The sequence below is a fragment of the Struthio camelus genome, chromosome 5, assembly GCF_040807025.1.
Source record: "Struthio camelus isolate bStrCam1 chromosome 5, bStrCam1.hap1, whole genome shotgun sequence".
NCBI classification, from domain to species: domain Eukaryota; kingdom Metazoa; phylum Chordata; class Aves; order Struthioniformes; family Struthionidae; genus Struthio; species Struthio camelus.
Genome location: NC_090946.1, coordinates 65,531,891 through 65,557,369, shown reverse-complemented (window position 1 = coordinate 65,557,369; position 25,479 = coordinate 65,531,891). Strand labels below are relative to the sequence as shown.

Sequence of the window (25,479 nt, the reverse complement as noted above, 5' to 3'; positions counted from 1 at the left end):
CCAGGCATTGGTGAGTTCAGCCATGCCATGCAGACCAGTGGAGCCTAAAAGATATTATATTTCTACAAGTTTTAGAAAATAAATGATTGGGCAAAAAAAAAAAAAAAAGAGCCTATTTATGTGCCAGTGAGGAAAAAGTAACAACCTGTGCTCATCCTTTAATAGACACCGCACAGGAGACCTGCATCATAAGTGTTCTATCTCATGAACTACATGGCTGCTGTAACACAGTGTGTTTTTTAGAGGCAAATCTTTTATATGTCTTAGTAATGTGAACAATTTCAATATTTAGCAAACCAGTCTTACGTACCCTTCTATGTTCTGCTGAAACAGACTTTGTAACAATATATAGGCTCTAAGGTCTGCAAGGCCTATAAAAGTGACTGCTCCCATCTATTGGCAAATGAAAGAACAGCAGAAAAATAAAAGTAAATGTAATATCTGCTTTTTTACAGCAGTAATTGTAGACATGTAAGAAGGTATGTTCCCAGATCCAGAGGGTTCAAAATAAGACCAAAATAGGCCAGCAAGGGGAAAGGTAAAATGAAGATAAAACCACTAAATCAGTTTAAAATGTATTTAACATGCTATCTAACATTCTAACAGTACAATTTTAAATAAATATTGACCTAGATTTTCATCCAGTTTTTATTCAGATTTTCTTTGAACAGAGCTTTGACCACATACTAATTTTAGGATGTGGCTGGTTCTGTTCAAGTGGTAGCACATGCTGTGTGAAGAGCTTAGTAGGAACTAGAGCTGACAGAAGTATGCCTGAATCAAAATGTGCTCAGAAGAGAAATGCAGAACAGGGTAGGTATATGTCACAGTATAATCAGGTATGGAAACTATTCAGTCCTCACAGTGATAGGAAATGAGAGGCTCCATGAGATGGCAAAGTCAAATCTTCTTCCAAATTAATTTTTTAGTCTTCCTTTTAGTAGTTTCCATGTTGCTCTGCCTTTTGGCTACAACAAGTGGAAATCACATGACAGATACCATTTAATATTACTAGTCCAGACCCAAATGATTTATCAGAACTGCTGTATGTTCTGTTAAAATTTACACTATATTTTTCAGAATTATTTTGCAGTTTCTTACACACTAATTGCAATGAGACATTATATTATAAAATATCGGGGTAGGCACCCAGGCAAAAGCAGTTGAAGGAATTCTTGTTGTAAATTCCCTGAGAACTGTTTGACTTTTCATCATAAAATTTGACACATTCACATGGAAAAATAGCATCTCATAGATATGAAAGGCAAAACTGGCTTATGAGGGACCACCATTTGATCATTAAACTCAAGAAACTTAGGGCCAACTAAACGTGTCTCTCTACTTACACCTCCAAACTTTGTTTTTCAGATATCTATAGATAGCTAGAGCTCCTTCGTTTGTCCCTCCCTCTTCTTTTTCTGTGCTGAAATTTTCTTTACAACTTCTTTGCTTTAAAGTTCCATTCCCAGTCTTACTGAAAAAGAAAAATTGTTGAGTAAAATCCTTTAAAACAAGCTCCCGGCGCAAGACGCTCACAGCTCTTTAAACTGAATATTGCTCAGGATGTTACTGTGAATTGTATTTGAAGCAAGAACCATCTTTCTTTTTTTCTTGTGCAGTGTTAAGCATGGACAGTTTGCACTAGAAAATAATCAGAAGTTCCTAAAGAAGAAGGATAGGAAGGACTTCCTCAGTGAAATTCCTAAAGAAGGACTCAGGCTTGACATCAGCTGTTATTCCGGTTGCAAAATAATTCTGGAGCCTACTGATAGTTTTGTGTCAGAACAATTCATGTTGATATATTTGGGTAACAAAAATCAACCTGCAGATTTGTTTGCAGATGTTAAACAAGATATGACAACAGCTGAGACACAGGAGTTTCAAATGAGCTTCATTTTTATTCCAGTTGTCCCAACCAGCTTTCGTTTGGGTCTCACACAGACAACAATTCCATGAAAGTTATTGTACTGAAGGAAGCAATAGAAGCCGTAGAATTTCCAGACCTCGCTTCTAATTTATTCTTTTTATGTTAACAGTATCTTTACCTGAATAGAGAGTGCTATAAAATATATTTCCTAGACAGATCTAACATTAGAGGACAGATTTTTAAACAAATCTTCCTTTCATAAATGAAATGTTGATTTTTCACTTTTCAGGTGTATATGTTGGCATTACCTATTCTGGATTTGCATATGACAAGACAAAGTGGTTCAATATGACAAACAGCTTGTGTCCCGAACAGGAGGATGGTAAATTTGTCTTCTCCATGGTTTAGCAATGCAAATCACATGGGGAGAAAGATGGCATTTGTTATACTAAACTTATAGTATTGGGGATGGAAATAAATGTGTGTGTGTGTGTGTGTGTGTGTGTGTGTGTGTGTGTGTATTCCTATATAAATATATATATAAATTATATATAGGAATGCATAGACCTTCTCCATATGTGAAACAAAAGTAACACAACTTTAAGCCAAGTATAACCTGACAATAGCTGTTCTAACTCTATCCAATTTTGTTTAATGATTATAAGAGTTCAAAAAAGAAAAAAAAAGTGGGGGGAGTAGTTTGTACCTGTGAAAGCAAAAGGTCAGTGAAAGTGAGCCATGGGGAAAACTGTCATGCATTATCAAAACGATAGCCATAATTTGTAATATCAAGTAGAATTATGAATATTAGTTCCCAGGTGCTTCTTCTGAATGTATTTTGTATATCTCCTTTGAGAATCAAGACTAAACATCAACAGTTAAGGGATTGTACCCAAAGTTAACTGAATATGCCTATTTTTATTGTCTATCTTAGTTTATTTGGTCAGTAGTGGTTGTGTGATTTCATCCACATTGTTTGCATGATAGCATCTGGGTCATGAAGAGTATTGTATTCTATATATATACCCAGAATTTGATGATTCAGCTGATGGTTTTGATGATTCAGTTGTACTTGTGCAGAAATTTCACCTTTATTTCTCAGTATAGTCCTGTTTTGTTTTGGGAGTGTCGATCTAAAAGAAGTTTGCTTCTGATATCGAGGGTAGGATGTTATTTAAAGACTGTGTGAATGTAAAGATTGCGTAAGAAGGGGAATTCTTTGACATAGGCTGGGGGGAGCAGTTTAGTCTGGATGCTGAAAAACTGCAGTAAGCTGTATTTTAGACATGGATCTTACCATTTTGTGTCAAGCATTTGCCGTTCTTCTAGGGCAGTTGGCCACAAGGACAGTATGATCCTAAATCTGCCTAGCTGACCCCATGTAGGTGTCCCTGCATGCCAGGCTGCATATAGTGTGCAAATACTGTGCAGTTTTGAATGTGGGTTACTCTGCAGGTTGGCTGTGTGCATGAACCTTGCCTCTAGTTTTGGGGGGAACTCTTGGGGGGGTTAGGGAGATACTCTTGGATAGACTTTAGCAATGTCAAATTGTACATGAATGGTGCAAAGCAACAATTCTTCACAATGTTCATTTTTTTCCCTCCTAAGTCTGTGATGGCCTGTCACTTGTGAATATAATCTTAACAAATCACCATTTAATAGTCCTCACAACAATGGGCTTATTCATCAGTGAAGATCTATGCCGTCCTACTGGAAAAATCCTAAAAGTATGTGAGTTTGTTTAAACATGAATTAGCTTTTTAAGCCAGTTTTGTGAAATTTCAGCCAAATGGCAAGTGAAAAATTGTAACTATTTGCTAGAGAGGTACTCTGAAAATATGACACTGTACGTGTTCAATTTTCTGTTCTGTTTTCCTTCTGTGAAAGATTATATTTTGAAGCTCTCAGTAAGAGATTATGAAACTGAAAGCAGTGACTAAAGACAAGGACTGGAGTGCTCATCTTTAAAAAAAAAAAAAGTACATAACTGTTCTCTAATAACATAAATTCTGTACATGAAGTTATCGTATCATTGAAGTATTTTGAAGGAAGGGTGACATCAGCAGTCATTTATTTGTTATTACCTATTTATTTTGGTCCTTTTATAGAAGTAAATCTTGCACTGGAAATGCTGTACCATTTTATTAGTTTCAAGCTATCACAGCAGTCAAGTTTTCAAAGGATTTTGTTGGTCGAGTTGATTTGAAATCAAGTTAGGCAGGCTGATTAGTTCTTCTTCATTTGAAGACCTTTATTCTATTTGATATAGAATCAGCAACTTCTAATCTGTATTTTAGGATGCATAACTCATTAGAAGTAATGCAAAAGATGAGGCTTTGCTGTAAATGCGTGCCTGTTGTATCTAATATGATTTTTGAGTCATGTTCTTCATTGTATTTATTTCCTTTCAATTGGTAACATGTATTTCCTTCTACATTGAGGCATGTCTTGAATTTTTATTTTCTTGACAGATCGTTTCATGTACAGAACTGATCGCTCTATGAATGGGCAATTGTATTTGTCAATTGGGACATAGAATGTTGCAAATCCTCATAGCAGGTCTTTATGAGTGCTGCTGATGTTAACTGAGGCAGGATTTAGAAGCAGAGTTAATAAGGTTACCTGAAGAGGAGTTAAATTATTTGGATGACTAAAAGATAGACTTTCCATAAAAATAGCCTACTTAGGTTCTTAAACTATTACAGACACAGTAACAGAGCTGCTATGACAGAATTAACACAGAGTTGTTTTCCACCAGAGCACAACACTTACACTCTCCGCTGTGCTTTAGTGCCTTTGTCACAACTACCACAACTACTATTCAAACTATCATTTTGCTTTCCATGCTACCTGTAACCAGCAAAGCACAGAAGAGAGTCCAGAAAAACACTATCCATTCAGCAAGGTGTATTGCATTTCTAAGCCAGTATTCCTCAGTGATTTTTAACTGTTGACATTGAGGAAGTGTTTGCCGGGTATAGGAAAACTTGTAATTTTAGAAAGGCTAAATTTTGTTGGATTGTCCTGGAGTTGCAAAAAACTCATCCTTCATGCAAAGATGATCATCGTTCTACCAAAGTTCAACCCCTTCTGAAAGCATGGTGCAACAGGAGCTTCTCTATAGAAGGTCACTAGATTTTTAATTTATTTTATTTTTTACAGAAGTAGGACGAAACTGTATTTTTTTTCCTTGCTCTGACTTTAGAGATAGAAGACTATTTTAGCAAATATTTTCCAAACTTTTTGGACATGTCAGCCTGGGACAGAAAGCTTGCAAGGAGAATTTCACTCCCAAGTAGCTGGTTTGTCAAAACTGTGAATTGTTCTATGTTTCCCATTAGACGGCTCCATATTCTGCTGTCTTAGTATTGAACAATGCTACTAGATCTGCTTGTACTATAACTTCCATTTTTATCCTTCTTCATTCTTTTTTCCCTAGTTCAGTAACGTGAGCTTTTGTGGCTTCGAAATGGTAAGAAACCTGGCAATACAGTCTGTTTTCAGTGTTCATGTTTACAAATCTCTTTACATCAGTGAATATTTATTTGAAAGTATTTCAACTGTTGGGGATAAAACAGCTCAAACGTTTATCATCTTAACGTGGAGACGTTTTAGGGTAAGCCAAGATAGAAAAATGCAACACTGGATTGAAACTGTGGAGTGTTTAGTGGCAGCTATTGAATTTGGCTGGGATGTTACCAGAGAATATTCTTGTCAGATGTGCAGGGGGGTGTTTTTAAAGAGTTTGGTCAAACAGAGTTTTGATTTTCTGTATAATCAAAATAGTTAGGTCTCCAGTGGGTGGTATCTCTGTGGTTGTTTGTTTATGTTCAGACATTTCTCTTTCTTGACTAGCAGAATAATCCATGTGTTATTTCCTTGGAGGTCTTTCACAGTATTGATCAGACTCAGTCTGGCTTATCCTGAGTTTAGTCAAATTTTAGATGGCATGGCTATATCCAAATACAATGAATCGTTCATTTTCCTTGCTTATTATTGAAAGTAAACTGTAGTGTTAGTTACAGGTTTATTTATATGTTAGAGGAGATACAACCACTTGACTTATTTTTGTCTTTTTATTTCTCATAGCATGATTATTTCAGTGCAAATATATGGTATAATACCCAGTGTCTAGCTAACAGAGAAACCTATGAAGGTAAAATATTCAGATTTTAAATTTACAAGAGAAAGAGAAAAAAATGATAGAAATTATAAAGCACTTTCTAAGGGGAACTGAGTTCAGCTAACCAACCTCAAATCTGTGAAGGAATTCATATTCCACTAAACTTGCATGGAATTTGGGGGCCAGTTTCCCTAGTTCACGTGAACACCTCATTCCTAATTGCCAAGTATCTCTTTAATTTTAGAGATCTTTAATATCTTTCATTTTGTTTTGCTTCTAATACTCCTCCGCAACTTGTTATATCTGGCAGAAGGAACAGAAACCTATGATTTCAACATATTGGTGCAGATTGTGGAAAGCCTGTATAGAAATAACCCTTAGCCTCCTTTACGCCTCTTAGCCCAGCTCTGTAAAGCAATACAGTATTGTGTTCTCATGGTTACCTGTAAGGCAGTTTGTTGTTAAGACCACCACCTAGTGCACAGAATGCAAAAAGCACTTACTGTTACAATCCATACTGCTAAGTGACTGTTGAGAAACTTTGCCTAATGAAATGAGGATTCTTTCTTGGCTAGTTCAGGTAACATTCATGTAAAACAAAGTTATTCAGGTCTTGAAAGAAATTTAGCCTGTGGACAGTTCAATACAGATTTAAAGTATTTTAAAAGATATATATGCATATATATATATATACACATATATATGTGTGTGTGTGTGTGTGTGTGTGTGTGTGTGTATATTTGTACACACATTTTACATAAGCAAGGGAAGAAATTTTCAAATACACCTGTATTTTCTGGTTCTTAATGTTGTTTTACATATTTATTTGAAATTTTGCTGTGCTAATTGGAAACAACATTTGAAAAATCCAGATCACAAGTTCTCTTAAAAAGTGTCATGAAGTCTACTGAGATATCCCATATCCAGAGGTTGGTGTGTATATATCCATGCAGTATAGAGTAAGCTGAAGGGAAGTATTCTTATGCCAGAATTATTCCTTGTGAATACACCACCACTTCTTGTCTCATAAAAGAGATGACTAGGAAAGGACTCAACTCATGACCAGTGCAGAAAAAGGTCTAGGGAATTTCTCACACTAGAAGAAGGAAGGTACACCAGACAATTAATAGGCAGAGATTTAAAACAAGTGAAGGGAAATACTCCAGACAAATTTAAGGAAAACAAATTCATAAATTGCTGTTGAACAGGATGATCTACATGCAGTCTCTGGTCTAGAGAAGTCCCTGAACCACAAACTTATAAAGACTATACAGAAGATTATTCTGTATATGTCCTAGTTCTTGTTGTTTTTCCCCATGCCCACATATTAGACTAGATGGAGCATTTCTCACTTTAAATGACTATTATCTTATGTACTGAAATGTACTTTTTGTATCTTTAAAATAATTTTATTATTTCACTACGCTGAAGAAAATACTGCACAGGCAATAATGTTCCTTATAAGCTGCGCAGAAATATGCCATTAGGCACATCTGTTTTGCAGTGCAGTGTCTGTATATTTAATATTTGTAAATATATAAAATCAAACAATTATATAAACTGGTATACACCATTTTGAAATTACTTAGCAAATAGTCTGCAATTTTTTAAAGAGATGGTAGGTTAATGAAGATTTCATTTATTCTAGAGGATGTTATTAGTGTCACATTCAACAAAGAAAAGTCATGGAGCCAGGTAAGAAAATGGAAGGTTTGCATTGGCTTCAACAGTATGCTGCATGGTACAAGTCTACCTGATAATTTAACACTTTTATGATTCCTATTTTGTTGCCATCTCTCTGCCTGAGCATTTTGAGCCTTAATATCACCGCTCCATAAATGTTGGCATATTTTTTCCCAGGATTAGAAATTTTAAATTGCTGTTTAAAATTGTTTTCCAGATTATTTATCTGATAACTTCTGGTTCATACTGTACCCTAATAATCTTATTATTAGATGGGTACTGGTAACCTCTGGCCTATTTAGAATCAACAAGGCTCCAGATAGTTGTAAGTGGCTATCCGCGTGGATTTAGATGGAGATCCAGACACCAAAATTTGAAATTCTCTATTAGAAAGAATTTGTTCTACCTATAGGAAAACTTGCTTAACTGATACCAGTAGAATGATTAAAGTTTGTCTTGGTTTCACAGAGATAATAGTTTCTATCCTAGTAAATTTCAGGACCTGAATAAATCTGAACATAAAAAGTATTACTGAAGAGTTTTATAGGAAGACATTCCACTCTGATACTTCTAAGCCTTTTATATCAATGACACTGAGCTAGTCTATGCTGAGGATCTGACTTTAGCAAACAGAATCAGAGAAAACTCAAACAAGCCCCTTCATAATGCCAAAATGCAGAATTTATTAACTGCATGTTTTCTTTCTCTCAGGTGTCAACCTGCTTTTATAGTTATGAACCCTTCCGTAAGTGGGAAAGTTGCCTTCCTGGAAGATTCTATGGCAGAAAGAGATCTTCCAAAAGAGCGATAGCATTTCTGATTGATTATGAGCAGAATACAGGAATCGGTATTTATAGGGTTCAGGTATGTTGTGGAATCAGTGAGTTTCTCTTGCTTTGCTTATCCATGTTATGTTTATAAATTAGATTAAATTGTTAGAATAACCCATCTGAACGAAGAAGGCTGAATGGTGTTGACCAGTAATTTAGGCAAGACACTTCAGCCCAGGAGATTTTGGTGCTGTTCTCAACTCCTTCACTATCTTCCTAGTCTGGCAAATTGCCTTGTTTCTCTGTGCATCAGTTTTCCTACTTGTAAACTGGGGCAATTTACAATACCTGAGGATTTATTCACTGTGTGAAATTCACTCTGAAGAGATTAAGAGGAGGTTTACAGAATGCAAATGCTTCCCTGGTTTGTGTTGTACCTCTGCCTGATAGAAAATTTCTCTTAAGAGTTTACACACCTTGAGAACCCTGCTTCAGATGCAATAAAATTGCAAAATAGGAATGACATATTTTTCTCTTTTACTTCAGTGCTAGTTCCTCCTTTTGGTCAACAGTATCAAAGAAACTTTTCATTTCGATGAGTGACCTTTGAGATTTAGCTGGAAATAAAAGCTACTTCTCCAGGCTTCCCACACGTTCAGCTACAGCTCCTTTGCTTTAGATACAGCTCCTTTCCCTTGCCTTAACAAACTTTTCATCCTCCAAATATGGGGGGGAAAAAAACCCTTCTTGTGTATTACAAGTGACTGTGGAGGGTTTGTATTTGACCACTTAAAGGAAATAGACATTTGAAGTCAAATTTATAATATTCACTGCTTGCTTTCTCCATTATTTGTGTACTACTTGCTCTCTGCTGACTTAAAATTCATTATCAGCTTAAGCATACTGTCTAGTCTTCCTTTTTTGGTAGTCTATATAGTAAGAGTATGAAGACTATGCAATTATCTTACTTGTCGATATTTACTGTGTTATTTCTCTCCAGAAAAAGTCAGTGGTTGCTGTTTTGAAGATAAGAAAACACAAGCTGACTAAGAAAACAAAATTTCCAGTGTTTGAATTTCCAAACACTCATTTTTTGCCATATGGAATGTTTTTCCACCCACAGACTCATTTTCTCTATGTTTATGGAAATGAGGTATGTATGCAAAGAAAGTAATATTGAAGTTCAGTGTAATTTAAAGTCTTACTTTGGGGGGAATTAAATGGTCCAAACCTGTTGTTAGGACTGTTTCTGCAAAGTTCTTACTGATTTCAGTGGAATCAAGCTCAAAATCATTAGGTTTTCATGCATTTTCCAATTACTGGACTTACTTTTGTTGCAGGGTTTGAGCTGTCTCTGTTATGAGACTTTATGAAATGACTTATTAGTTATTCAACATCTGTAGCATTGGCAGAAATGGGTCTTCAGTGAGGAAATTCTTCATTTTAGTTTTCTGGAGAATATAGAAGAAGCTACCCATAAACAACGTTTGGTTATGGGGAAATCCTGAATCAGCAGAAAGATGTTATTTATTGTAAACAAGATTCTGTGTTCTGGCAGTTTGGTCTGTTCCTAGTACTTTTATACTTACTGAATACATTAATAAAATAAATTGCATTTTTACACTTGTTGGAATAGACATGTATTGTTTTCAGAAAATATTAATTAAGTAATAAGCAATCTTTTTAGAGGCTCTGCCTCTGATTAAAAATAGATAGTAGCTCAGCAGTGACTATTATTTCTTTCATAGGTGTGGTTATCCAGTGATGGAGGCAATTCTTTTCAGTTATTAATCAGTCTGGAAAATGAAAAAATTATAAAAACAAAGACATGTGTGTATACTCATTCAGTTGCATTTGTGAGTGATAAGGGTAGCATTTTCTTCAGTAAGGCAGGTGAGGAACTTAAACCTACTTTTTCAGTGACATGAGGCATGACAACTACATGAAAAGGCTTCTTCATTAACCACTCTTCATGCACTCCTTATTAATGCTATTCATCAGTAAAAAGTTTGATAGGTTACAGAAAGCTTTTGAAACTCTACAGTCATATTAACACTTTATGTTAGTAAGTTCTGAGTGAGTTGCCAGGTTAAAGCAGAGACAAGATTTGTAGAAAGAGGTCATACTATATTAATTATATAGTTGGAGGAGTGAAGCTTGTAAGCACACAGTCCTTCTCCTAATGTGAAGAGTAGCAGGCTTCAGGCAGAGTATTATACTGATATCGACATACAAAGTCAAACAAGGAAAGTGTAGTATGTGATTGTGCTAAGCATGAGGAGTCATGCTTTACTATACGCTGAGAGGCTATCAAAGGACACAGTGAGCTAGTCAGTCACATACCATATTTCCCTTATCGTTCTGCTTCAGGGTGCAGATGGCTATAATCGAGTAGCTGTTACATTGTACAAACTGAATCTTAATAGGCTGACTGTCATTTCTCCGTTTCCATTTGTCATGGTGTGCTAAGTATAGCATACTAAGAGAAAAATGGTTTATATAGATGGTATCAGGAAAATATAGATGTAATTTAGCTATCTTTTAATTCAGCGCTTCACTTGACAATGAGAGCACCTGTAAGAAGATGACTTTTCACATGTCACTTTCTGTGACATAACAGTGATTCAGCAGTTTAAGAGCTGCTGGTTTTAGGTGAATTTTTTTTGTACTATACTTTGCCACCAAGGAGGAGAAAATGCGACGTTAGTTTTGCCTAGCGGAATCGAAATCCAGCTTGTTCATCGCTCCACTAATATGGAAAGAAACCTGTTAAGGAGGATGTGCATAGACAGATTTTACTGGAGGATGGATGTACTGATGTTTTATCCAGAAGTAAACCGTGTGTGAAAAATTATGAACATCAATAGGAATTTCACCATTTTTTTTCCACAGTTCAGGCTGAGCCCTAGGTTTTCTAATCCTATAACAAGCTGCATGTACATGAAGCCCCCTTTTCTTGTAGAACTTCCTGGACTATATTAGACATAAGTATCCACTCCAATGGATAATGCACATGATATCTTTTGAGGTATCTTAGGAGAAAAAATTCCATTCTGCTTACTTGTCAATTTGCTTTAAAGAGGTTTTTCCCCATTAATATGCTGTAGAAATGTTTCTTTAGAGATATATCAAAGCAAGAGATCTGATTGGAACTACTGAACCTTATAACTACCACTTTATTAGCTTAAGCAGCATGACTTTTCCTCATATGCATTATCTTCTTTTAACTTATTGCCTCTATTTCTCCTCTTTAGGTCTGGAAACATATGCCAAGTCTGTGACTTCAACAAGAAGTGTTTTCAGTTTATACTATGACCACTTGGGAGCTTTGAAGCTAATTACTTTTAATGAGTCAAATTCTGACAGGCTGGACGTAAGAAACCTAGATGTTTTAACATCGGTGGAGGTCAGCTCTCAAAATATTTAACTAACTGTTACAAAATATTCTTAAGGCCTGCAGTTTGTCTCTCACTGTGCACAAATGTGAAAAGATTGAGTTTGTGCAAGAAATAGAATCAAATATGTCCTACTGTATGGAGAATGCCAGGCTACAGCACATGTACATCTATATGTACATTTTAAATGTATAAACTGGACTATGCTGCTGCTGTTTAGCATTCAGGAGAATAGATAGCTATGAATCCTTTAGTGCCAGTCTCTACTCCACCACAAGGAGAGTGCACTGACCTCTATATTTAGAGCCACTCTACAGCTCCCTCCAAAGGGAGCATGCTTGATCAGGCTTTTCACTCCAGATGGTATTGCTAGGCTGCACTTGACTGGTGGAGAGGGCTTTGAGCTTGCCCCTCGCCCTTAGAGCACAGCTGGATCACCAGTGCTGCTGCATAGGCAGCCATTACTGTATGCGAAAAATGAGGATTACCTTTTCTGACATGTATTACTTTTCATTTATCCACACTGAATTTTACCAGGCCTGTTACGTTCAGTCCCACAAAACCATGATGTCCCTCTGTAATCTTCATAATCAGACCTTACTTGTACTACCCTTAGTATCCTTGGTGACATTCATCCCCTTTCCAATTCCATTTTGAATAAATCAAACACTAATATGCTGAACACAAAGACTGTGTGGAACTCCATCAGTAACCTCCCTCCCCTGCAAGAACTGACCATTTACCCTTTGTAAGAAGGACTTTTTCTCTGTGGGACTATCAATTTTTCAGTTGCTTATTTATCCCTGAAGGGGTCTTTCCTGTAATACCATGACTGCCTCTTTTCCCTAGAAGCATACTAATAAATAGGAAATACTGGGGAAGAGCTGGCACAGTTTGACTCAGTTTCAGGAGTTCTCTCACAAGGGAGATCCAGTTGTCACAGTCGACCTGGATTGCCAAAAGGCTTTCAGTAAGCATTATTAGTGGGATAACAAGTTTCCCATTATTACCATATTTGTTACCTTCACATCCTGCTTGATCACTCTCAGCTTGTCCCAGGTACTTATACTATACTGGTCTGGCAGTGAGTAACACAACCCTTCCACTGCGTTTTTCCTATTCAGTCGCCGGATTTCAGAGTTCCTGATGTTACTGGTTGACAGAAGTAGCTTGATAATTGGATTTGACTCTAAACTTTCCTTAACATATAGTGCCACTAACTGTGCTGGCACAGCTAGTTCCTCCTTGTATGTTTTGTTCCTAATTGTTACTGTTCTAATGAAAATGGCGTGATCAGAATATTTTCCCTCTAAACTAATGTAAGTAGTACCAATCATCATCCAATAATATAATCCTACTATCATTTATTACTCCTTTTTCATTATATTATAAATCAGTACCAAAATGGTCTAGAGGAATGCGTTGGTTGCTGTTTAGAGGTTTTTCACAACAATCACACAGTTCAGAAAATACAAGTTTTCCTTTGCTATAAAAAGGATATAATTGTGGTATTACAGATTCTACTATTCTGAGACCAAATAAAAATAACTTTAAAAACGATAGTTATTCTATGGACAAGATGTACATCACAAGGAAAATGAACAGCCTCTTTTATAAGAATTAATATTATTTTCATTTATTCCATTTCACCATAGTTTTTAGACTGGATTACGAGGCATCAAAATAAGCTTATATTCTATCATATCAGATAAAGTATAATTAAAAAGATGACCCCCTTCTTTTCTCTGATATTTTAGGAAGTAAACAAATTATTTGACCATGCATTGTCCCCGCAATATATCACAGAACAACAAATGATTTTTTTTGAGCATAATTCACCCAGCAGAAGGAAGAGGAGTATCAAGAGCTCAAGGATTCATTATCTGAATAAAGGTCAAGTTATAAAATATTGGTAAGATAATAATGATAATATATTAAGACTTAATAAGTCAGAGAATATTTAATTCTTTCACATGTTAACTAGCAAAGGGGCATTGGCAAAATACGTTATAGTTCATATTTTGAGGTTCTTGATATGCTATTTTAGACATTTAGAAACAAATGGCAAAATGTTTTACCAAATGTCAAGTTTCGTAATTTGGTTGCAGAAGTATGGGTGGCATTTTTTGGTTAATTATTACTTTTTCCATTCTTCAAAAATAGATCCACTCTTGTAGTTTTGGTTCAAGCAAAGCTTTGCTGAAATCCTGTGAATTCTCAGAGACTGTTAAAAAATTGTTATTTTTCAGGTAGTTAACAGCAAAGATTAGAAATATTACCTCTCTTGTCTTTTAGTTGGTTGCTGGAGTGACATAAGCAGCAAATAGTCCAGTTAAAATAACAGCCATTTGAGAGAGTCGCAGTTAATATTTATTGGAAGCCTGCTTAGTCCAGAATGTAAGAATACTGTATCTGATCCTTGAAATACAATGCTGTGGTTTTTATAAAACCTGGATTTATCGTGACATTCACACTTATTTTCTTCCTATGTGCTAATATTATGTATTGAATCAGCACTTTACTGGTGCAACACTCCTCAGTAGATCCTAGTAGGGACCAACAAGAGTGGACCAAGCTTTATTTTCAGCTGACCCGTTAGTGTTTGTAGTTATATCAGTATTTAAATTTTGTAAATGAAAGTAATGCTCATAAAAACATCATACTGATACAATGGATTGCAATTATAGTGCCAGAGGTATCCAGTCCACAATGCATATATTGGACTCTGAGCCAAGTAGTCCGATGTGACTTACATTCACACTACTCAGGGGTATTTGACGCTTTGTTCAATCTACAAAGGATTTGGAGTGTCCCCTGGCTTGGTATATATCCCACAGGCATTTGCCCCCGCTTATTGGCATGTCTCAGGTTGGTATATTGGGCATGACATCTGACCACACTCAGGATATGGCTTTTTTTTTTTTAAAAAAATTGTTGCTTAGAGTAATGAGAAGATGGCTTTGCTGCCTGCTAGATTATTGTTTATCAGCATGTTTGCCATGCCTGGCATGTGGCGTGAGGGCAAGTATAGACACATATAGAGGCAAGATCTGCACAGCTGGGGCTGGAGGATCACGCAGGGCTAGCCTTGTAGTCTCATCCATACTGCTTATATGGAGCTTGTCCTGGAGCAAACTAGCTCACAGATCACATCCAGGTTTTATCTCAGAGGGAGCTAGTTGGTTTGATTCTGAAAGGATCTCAAGACCAAACAGTAGATATGTAAGGTAAGACAATCAAGGTACCAGCCCAGGAGTGAAAAGCATTAAGGTTAAGTAAGTTCTACATTCTGGTGGCTGTTTCTAGTGAAAGGTAGCGTTCTGTTACAAACCAATAACCTAGCGTACAAGCGCATTCTCATTTTACTTTGAATGCTTATCTGCATGTTACGTTTCCAACCTATAGACTGGAGACCAGACTGTCTCAGTCACTAGCGTTTACTGATATGCACCTGAACCCACTGTATCCTTGAGACTTCCAGCCTCCATCTAAAGGTTTAAAGGAAGCAGAATGGCCATCAAATCACTTGTTTTTTCACAGCTAGAGCTGCAGGACAGGGCAGAGCTGTAAGTATGCATCTCCTGCTCTTGTTTTCAGTTTGTCTTGTTGTAAATGATGGTAGGGAGAAGGGATTCACCTTAAATTGTTGTAGGATAACAGAGCTCAGTTAATTAGAGTTGTGGTGCAATCTTCATATTTGTTTACACAATACAAGGAGGTGTCCTTAAAGCCAGCTAAAAATATCTCCTGATTTCAGGTCTTGTCTTCCAAGTGGTGCTGTACTCCTCAGCAACAGGTTCCCAGAACATTTGTTCTTCTTCACAGAGGCAGAAAAGAGAGAAAATTGTTTCTATTCTTTTTCTAAAACAATTGAAAAGACTCAAGATGTCAGAAGTAATTTCCTGAATCTGTGGGGTCTTTCTCATACACCAGTAACGGAATACATCAAGCTCTGAACAGCCCTCCATTGAAAGTACTTGACAGTGCTTCTAACGTGGTGTATGGGGACATCTTATTCAGCCCCCAACTGTCTATTTGGCGCTCCATCTGAGATGACAGATCCTTGTATTACTCCACTAAGGACCACAAGAATGGATTTCTTGTTAAAGGAAGCTAACGTCTATGTTTGATTATTCTGGTGTCTCTAAAGAACTGTTCTTCAGAGCAGCAGTACCGATTGCTTCCTTATATTTGCATACACAGTCTGCAGTACGAAGTAAGCTTTCTGCACAGATGCCTAACATCTCTTCTTTGACTGCAACAAGTTCTGAAAGTGAGGGCACAATCTGTTCAGCACAACTTATGGGGTCTGCCTTTAGCTGGGTACCCATGCCATCAATATTGCAATTTCCAATACCAAAGGTTCACAGATTCCTGAATCCCCTGCATGACTCACATTCCCCAGAAATCTGGAATAGTTAGGAGATCCTTCCCTTGATGATCTCAAAAACTAATAGATGTCATATATCTCAAAAGTTTGAGTCAGTATTTTCCCTTTTGAGTATTGATACAACTCAGTCCAAGGTAAAACAGTTTTGTTATCAAACCTAAACATGTCTTTTCTTACTATTATCTTAACAGAAGTTTTCAGAAACAGCCAAAGAGAAACAAAATTTACATAGCATCAGTGAACATGGTAGATTATTAGTAGCAGCAATACCTTAGAAGAAGATTTCTTAGGTTACCACTGCTTCTAATACTTTATTGTACTCGCTGACACAATCAGTTTGACAGTCGCTGTAAGAGAGGTCCATCAATCCCAAAAGATATGTATCCTTAGACATCCCCGCCTAGGAAATGATTTGTACTGCTCCCAGAATCTGCAAATTCCAATCCACGGGCACTACAAGAATATTTTAATGTTACTGCTTTCCACTTCAGCTCCCGTTTCCACCTATCTGCATATCAACTTTCCTCATCCTTATTTACTACATATTTATTTCCTTTTTATGAGAGTTCATTGGATTCATAGACATGGTCTGTGAATTTTCAAGTGTATCCACTGTTAAGCTGATTTATTTTATCTTTTTCCCTAGCTGTTTCAGTTGTCAGCTGTACACCAAGTTTTTGTCTCTGTCTTTAAATTTAAATGATATAAGCAGGTAGGGGAAGTGTGGGTGTGAAGGGTGGGATTCAATCCCTTACTGCATTTAATAGTTATGTGTAAATCTGCAGACTAAAAGCTTTATAGTATCTCAACACCACTTCCCCACCATATGCTGTCTTTCGTAAAGTTTACATCTGCACCAAAACACAAGCTTTTTTTTTAATTCCTAAAGGATTGTTTTTTTTAAGAATTTGTGTCATGTTGTCTGTCCCAAACCACAACATTCTGAAGAAATGATTGCTCTGCACATTTTAGGTGTCATAATAAAGGAAAATTCTTACACTCTTCACTATCTTTACTGATCTATCTAAGCATCAGGGAATTTCAGCTCAAGTATGTGCCAGCTTATATGAAGGTGTGCTCCAAGACAGCTAATTTAGAACCCACAAGGCATATTACTATGCATTTTAGCAGAGAAAAAGCAACTTCTTCTACTTCTTATGAGTACTCCCATAGCACATAGGGTTTATAGAAACTCTGTGTGTGTGTGTGTGTATGAATGTGTATATATATGAAGCTTAGCTCCTCTGAAAACTGTAAGTAATTTTAGTTTCATATCTCAGTTTGAACCTGGTAAAGCTGTGTTTCAGTCACTGAATAACTTGGCTCAGAGCACCTTCTTCCAGTAAGTAATTCTATGTCAACAGCCACAGAGCACATATGGACACGGCTGCATGAACTCTTTACTCAAAGGTAGGTAAGTAATTGCTCTTTGTTTTTTTTTCCCAGCAGACAGGCAAAAGGCTATACAATCTAAGAATCCAGCCTATCCCATCAGTTAGTAGCATTATGAGGACTTTCTTTTAAATATCCTTTCATCTGTGCAGGTCACCTGACTTCCACATCTGATTTTTGCCAGTTTGCTTTGACTTTGGAGAACAATATTTCTTCAGAATTTGTAGAAAAAGCGCAAAAAGTATATGCTGTTTACCTGGAGAATTATCCAACACAATAAGGAAACTTATACTTCCTGTCATTGTAGGCCAGTTGGAGCAGCTCTGGTAGTCGGTGATTTCCCACTGAAATATTCTCCAAGTTATTTATCCTCTGTCATTGTAAACGTTCTGGAGAAGTTCCCCATTGAATCTGAAGGAAACAGTCCCTGCATAAAACATACGATAACTGTTATGAAGGGCTTAAATGACAATAACGTAACACTCCACCTTTCTAATCCTGGTGAGTTGCAGGTGTAGTTGGTCACGTGTCATTGATTCTTTACAGTAAAAGGGATCTTTGTATACATTCCCTCTTGTTTCAAGCCCTGAATTGCTGTCCTGTGTTGCAATACCACTGTTTTCTGTTCTAAATAGGCACACCACTTTTTGTGGGCAAAAAGCTCCGTTTGAAATACAAATGTCAGAGAACAGCCTAGCATAAAAGCTATTGCCTTTGACAGGTGTGAAGTACTGCTGGTGAAAGGTATTTTACCTTTGTGACAATTAGCAGCAGCTCACAGATCACAGATTCTCCACAGTTCTGAACTCAGCAGGAGTCAAAAGATCCTACATACAGTCCATGGAGGCAAAATTTTCTTCTTGGCGGCTGAACTACCAAAGCCCCTGCTGAGTCCAGAAGTCAGTGGGGGGTTGGTGGTCATTGCATGTGTGGAGGTAAAGGCCTGCCTTTCTTGAGCAGCAGTAATAGTTGGCTTACAGAAGCCCTTGCTGCATTCTGTTACAACAAACCCCAGCATACTATGAGTGGCTTGGTCTTATTGTGAGTAGCAAGGAATGTCAGGAGCTGTTGCTTCTCTGAGTAGAGCTCGTGGCTCTCATTCTTGCTGAGTTCATAACCTAAGGTTTTAACCTCATAACCTAAATATTTTCCACTTATTTCAAAGCACCGCATAACCTGTGGGTGTAGGTGTCTGTATATGTAATTAGGTTCTCATATATTCCTTTCATTTTAGTTGTGGTATGCTATGAACATAGTTTTACAATCATTTTATAAATCACTACAGTATATAAAGCTGTTATCATTTACCAGCTGATTGCTAGCACTCCAAAATTTCTTGTTGCCCCCTCACAACTGAGTCACTTTAAGAGCCTGTAGGAGCAAAATCCACTACAGTGCAAAGTCAGCTGCAGCTGCTGGCGTTCTAATCACCTTCTGCAGTGTTGCAGAGCGCTTTACACATGCTAGTGTGGTAAGTTGAGGAAGTGGAAGAATCATTGCTCCATCCATCTGCTTCACCTCTCTAGCTGAGCTGGCTGCAGTACAGGTCACTCAATGTGACCTGTACACAGGCTGTGATGAAAATATGGATGAAAATATGATGACTATATGATGACTTTAGATAAAGATAACCCAGAAGTCAAAACTGCATTATCTTTCTTTTTGATGTATGCTAAATTTATTATGCAACTAAGAGAATAACTTGGTGATTGGAGTCAGGTTCTTTGAATGCAGGAGGCATGAAGTGTTTTTTTGTGTGTGTGTTTGAAAAAGTCACTTTCAGCCACTGCTCAGGCCAAGAAGCTTTGTCTCTTTCATTCTTGCTAGTATTTATTCTACTGTTTCGTGGCTTCCTGCTCGTTTGTCTGTCATTTCCTGTGTTTTTCCCCTACTTGTTCCACTTTGCCCTCACTGAGACAACACTCCCTTTCAACCAGTCTCTGTGCTCCAGTTTTCCACATGATTTTGTTTGAGACGGTCACCCCTCAGATTTCATCTGTTTTATAAAGGAGCTCAGACTCTGCATGTCTCCTAATCAAAGGTAGTTGTTATACCCAACAGTGCTATAAGTCTAGTAGAACTCGTCTTCTTTCAACACACACGTCCTGATAAGGTTTAAAAGAACAGCATCATAAACAGCCTGTTCCAGCTAGGAAACAAATAACTAATTGAACCTCCTATGCAGTCTCAACTAAATATATGTATTTGCACAGAGATTTTTCTTTTCTTTTAGGTTATATTCACATCACCAGAGTAAAAAAAATGTATTTGGACTGAAATCTTCATGGAGATTTCTCTTTCCTGTTAATTTTTGTTCAGCTGCTAGAGAGAGCCTTCATTTAGTGAGCCACTTGGGAGTGACTAATATCCCCGAAGGCAGAGGCCTAAGCATGTCATTGGCACATAGTCTGTTTATGCTCTTGCACGACGTTGCTGGCCAGAGGCTCTGTGGCCGTAAGAGGTTCTCACTTTGAACATTCTTTAGACAACACAAATGCTTGCGTCACTTGACAAAGATTTTGTGATTCCTGAGGCCTAAACAGCAGCTTTAAAATAGTGACACAAATTCAAATCTTCCTTTCCCAGGCCTAGTACAGCAAGCTGACATCTATGTCACGTGCTTCTTTTCAATTTTTCTTACTATGTCCAAAAATGTGTCACTATATTGTTCTGAGGAAAGAATACTGCCTCCCAAAGTGCCTCTCTTTGCCTGATGAGTTTCTAAGTGCACCCAAAGATCATATCGTTATCTACCTTATAGGAAGCTCTAAGCTGATCTGAATTTTCTCAGTAGCTTATAAGACCTTTTCTCTGTTTGTTACTGGGAAACGGTGAGGTGACTACTTAAAAGGTCAGCTTCCCACCAAGAATGGTCTTATGCCAGATGACCATTTATGTCTTTGTTGACTGAATGTTAACCAGAAAATTTCTGCTTCCATTGCATTAATTTCTGATTTCTCGTATAGCTTTGCACTGGACAAATCCAAAATAAATTCCAGAAGCTTCTCTTCCTCCCTCCTCCCTTTCTTATCTGCACAGCAGTTACTAGATTTGTTAGTTAAGCTTAAGCAATTGCAGTCCCCCTTGCAGTCTCTGTTATTTATTGGAAATGTTCAGCACAGTAACGGGGATCTATTTGGCTTCTGAGCATCAAGAAAGTCTGAAGCTAAAAATCCCCAGAAATCTCGATCATAAAACTGGATTTAACTAATCCTTTTTTTAAATGTAAATCAAAAGATACTGCATCAGGTAGCCACCCTCAGGGTTTCTGCCCTGCCACAGGAGAACGTTTCCACTATAAAGCAGTTGATCTCCCTAATGCACCCGTGGCCTGAGTCTTCAAGATCCTCTTCCTGAGACTGTTTCATTACTATTTATAGCAAAATCCTGATGAAGCTGCTTCAGGACAACTGCTGCTCAGGTGCACAGTCTTATCCTGCGATAAATATGGGGTAATATGAGGACGCTTATCTCACACTGAAAGGAATATCAACTACATCGTATTGATCACAGAGCAGCTAGATTGCAGGAGGTCATACAGTAGATAATCATGCAGTAGCATACAGCACACACCTGCCTGTGTACTTCTGCCCATGGGCAGACAGACAGACAGACGCACCTTCACAGATGAACAGTCCATAAAAGTCCGTGCCTATGCATGCCCAACATGTGTGTTTTGGCAGTTTTATAGGTTCTGAGTGGAGGTTGCTATTGTTTCAGTTCTCTAGTACTAAAAAGACCTCAATCATTTCTTTAATAACTTAGGAAGGACAGCTGTTTTATGTCCACCAGTTTCAAAAGGACTTACCCCTATCCAAACAATATTTTAACAACTTTAAAAAAAATTCACTTCCTGAGTGTTGTAAATTATTACTGAGAAGATTAGTATTTATTGTCATGTTTTGAGAGTGTCCAGAGAATGGACACAAGAAAGCGGAAAAACACATGTAAAGTGAGGTAGGTTCTGAAGAAGTAAGAAAAGTAATTTGAAATGTGAACAAGGAGAAGGTGGTCAGCAAAAACCTTTTGAGACCTGAGCTGTTTGCGTACTTCCTGATTCTTTTAAGTGACCGGGAAGGGATACTACAACCAGCATCAACATCTTTGAAAAGCCATTGTGCTCTAAGCCTGCGCTGCTCTAAGCCTGAACTGTTATTTCTTTCGTGGAGTGTATGTCTCGAGTTCCTGAGCTTTAGCCTTGTCCAATTAAAAAAAAAACCTTTGGTTGAATTTTATACAGCACAATTTAAAAATTTATTTTAAAAAATCAAACTGGTTGAAGCTTCCAAGACAAAAAGCAGCTGTGTTATTCTTAAATTTTATTGTAAGTATGCATAAAGTGACTCTGCCTGGTTCCCTTAACAGCAAGTTCTGTGCTACACCGAAATTTATTCTTAGGGTAGCTGTCGAAATCAAAGTTGAAACCTAAAAATTCAGAGACACAGAAGTGGCTCCTGCTGCAGTGCACAAAGCAGAGTTTCAAGTTACTTTGCAAGGAATAATAGAGGCACAGGAAAGCAGTTTCTATGTCACTTCTTGCCTGTATATTGGTCAGAAAGGTAGGCAGAGCTGAAAAAGCTGCAGTTAACCAGGACGCTTCTATGTTTATCCCATCTCCAGCTACAGTAATAGTATTGGATTGATGCTTTGGGGGAAACAGTAATAGTATTGGATTGATGCTTTGGGGGAAGGAGATTGCCACAAATGTTTTTAAATAAATTATGGTATAAATGTTATAAGCACATGACCTTATGCGTCGTGTTAAAATGAAGTGCTGATCTTGGCACAGATTGTACCTGTAAGAGTGAGATTGCTGTAACTAACATGAATTTCTCAATCAGTTGAGGAATTTTACTCAGAAAGTTTTGTTTATGAACGTTTGAACTGAAATTATGGGGTAGATTGTTCTGCTATGTGGTCTTTCAAATGGGAGGGGTAAGGAATTATTCAAAATGAAGGTCATCATTTAGCCACAGATCTACAATACTAAAAATTAACAAACTAAGTTAAACTCTGCTTTTGTTAGGTAAAAATGGATTTAGAGTCACTGATGTGGAAAAGACAGTGGTGATTCCAGGCAGCAGTAGCTTCCTAATCACAGGTGTTCTGAACAATCAGACTGCGACAGCAGAGCCCACTATGCCTAACAAGGTGCCTTTCAACAGAAGCTTTACATCCAAGCAATGGTTCATGCATGACTTTGGTACTGTAAATGGAAAAAAATGGGAACTGAAGTTAGACACGTGCAGATATTCAATACAAGAGTACAATCATATAGCAAAGAATATCATTAAATACTTGGATCTGGACACAATTTACAATTTCACATTCCGAGTAACCCCTCAATATACAGGTAAGAGACTTGGCATTTAGTCCTTTTTTAAGCATATAGGTTGTGTGCAATGCATGCAATGGTCGTTAGCTGGTTTGCGTGACTTTATGCAATGATCTCAGAAAAGGTAAACCTACAGTTTCTCTACTAAAATCTCTATCCTAATTCTCAAATACTATTTTGTGGAAAAATTACTTTGAATGCTTGTTTTCAGCCAGAAGTGAATTTTACCAGTTTCTGTCTCTCTCTTCTTTCCCACTCAGAAGTAAAACTGCTTTACTTTGGCTATTATGAAATTTTTTAAGTCTCTCTCAATTTGGTAGTGTCTGCACACACATTATCTTCATTCTTATAGCTTAGTCCTGAGTCAATTTAAAAGTTGAAACTAGCTATAAATATAGGGTCTATAGGTACATCTTTAACTTTGATTCAATGTCTCAAAGTTGATTTGGAAAGTGAGCACCTTTCCATTGATTTAAATGAGCTAAAGAAAAATGACTTTTGACAATTTTTCAAATGAAAAACATGTACATTGATATAGTTGATGATGTTTAAAGTAAAGCTGAATGTTTTATTTTAAAAAGAATTTATTCATTTTCTCTTGTATATGAACATATGCCCTGCACTCCGAGACCCCATTTTTTAAATAGTTGACCCTTAATAGATCATTGAATGAATCAGAGTAATAAAATAGGAACAACGAGAATGTAAATAACGGTGATGACTGCTTAAATAGAATCTTAATATAACATTAAAAAAGTGAGTGGTTTGACCTGTAGGTATGTAAAATTCAGTAAGGGCAAAGAAAAACATTAACAGTAGTTCTAAAACAATAGTTTTAGAACTGCATATTTATTATTATAGTTCTGATGTTACACCCACTTGTATATGAAATGAAATGCATATGAAGTAATTTTAATTGTGTGAAAAATACTGTGGATTATGGTAACATTTTCCTTGTAAAGCAAATTATTTCTGTTGGTAAGAGTTTGCATGATGGAGCTGTTTAAGAGGAGATTATCATAATCATTAATATAAACATCTCTCATCCAGATTTGAGAAGGGTAATTCTGCAGTAACTGGTGTTGACTAGTTGAAGTTGGAGCTTACTACAATTCACTGAAAATGTAAGCATATGGTGGTGTCATTGGTGCTGTTCAAATCACTGAGAAAAACAGCCCCTATATAAGACTTGAACATTCCAAATTAGGAGGGCAAAACACTCCAGAGATGCTTTTTCTAAAGATTACGGCATTTACGAATGCAGGTCCATTTCAGAAACTGAAGACACTTGAAGACACTTGTGCTCCTAAATCCCCAAGGCACGCATGAAAACGCCAACTCTCACTTACAGAAAGGAGGCTAAGTCCTGACCTGTGCATTTGATATGACCTGAGCAACACCCGCCTATCTGGGGAGGCAGGGAGCAATTCAAGGGATTGGCACTGCTCTTGACACAGCACTACTTTCTCCTAGGCTGAGCAAACACTCAGCTAGTATCAAAGAGTAATACCAAGATTTATAGCTGATTTTGCTGGGAGTAGGTGACCTCTTAAGATGCCTTGCTTTCCCATGGTTCCATAAAGAAACTTATGGAAAAAGCAGTGCGCCCTGAATGAATGCTAAAATCTTGATAGTCAAATTATTACTTTTGGTCCCAGTTAATAGTTTCAGTGCTACATGTCTGACCTTTCTGCCTGCTAAAGGATAAAAAACAATTCTGTTGCTGCCAGTGACACTTGTGTGCACTTCAAATGTAGTGATGATTTTGCTCTAATTGCTATGGCCTGGACTGTCCCCTCCTATTGCTACCAAGTGAGTCTGTCCTCTGCGTATAAACCCTCCATTCTGGGCTCTTGCTCACTGCACAATGAATGACTGGTTGAACTCCAGTCTCTGATCTTAAGACTATCATTGTCAGTCACTGGATTAATACATCAAAACCTGTTGCGGCCATCAGCCAGGAACTTAGGGCTCTCCCTTCCCCCTGCAGTGCTAACTGTCGGGTTAAACCATCATGCTCCCCCATGCATGCTCTGTTTCTGGCTTCATTAACCCTCTGTACATGGCTACACAACAGGCATTTCAACAATAGGAAAGATGCAGACAGCAACCTGCTCCCCAATGCTGTAAGCTAGTAGTTAGCTTGCTCTCTTGAGACAAGGATTTGGACTCTTACACTGTGGAGGATGTTGAACAAGGGGCTTGTACTTTATGGGTGAGTGCTCTAACCAGTAGACTATACCGCCAAAGGCCAGCACCCCTAGCAACAGCTGATTTCATAAAACTAGTGCAGCTACATATTTATTTTAGAACTGAGGATGGACACTGAAGATTTCTTTTAACTTCGCTCAACGCGCCAACTAGATGGAGATCCTTAGGAAATTTAGATGCCTCCTATATTAACTTAAGTGAGAGCTGGATTCTTTTTTGCATAGGCCAGAGCAGCCTGGTAATGCTCAAAAACAGTGTTGAAAGAACACAGAGACAGGAGGCAGTGGGCACAAACTGAAATACAGGAACTTCC

General features: G+C 37.4%; 1 protein-coding gene across 1 annotated transcript in view; it reads left to right on the top strand.

Moving 5' to 3' along the window:
- Positions 1-25,479, top strand: part of CATSPERB (cation channel sperm associated auxiliary subunit beta) — a 44,007-nt gene that overhangs the window by 6,061 nt on the left and 12,467 nt on the right. The window contains exons 5-11 of the mRNA XM_068944115.1: positions 2,157-2,249; positions 3,476-3,594; positions 5,307-5,483; positions 8,385-8,537; positions 9,444-9,596; positions 10,192-10,336; positions 22,647-22,973. Coding sequence (XP_068800216.1) covers positions 2,157-2,249; positions 3,476-3,594; positions 5,307-5,483; positions 8,385-8,537; positions 9,444-9,596; positions 10,192-10,336; positions 22,647-22,973 — 1,167 coding nt within the window. The remainder of the gene's footprint in view (positions 1-2,156; positions 2,250-3,475; positions 3,595-5,306; positions 5,484-8,384; positions 8,538-9,443; positions 9,597-10,191; positions 10,337-22,646; positions 22,974-25,479) is intronic.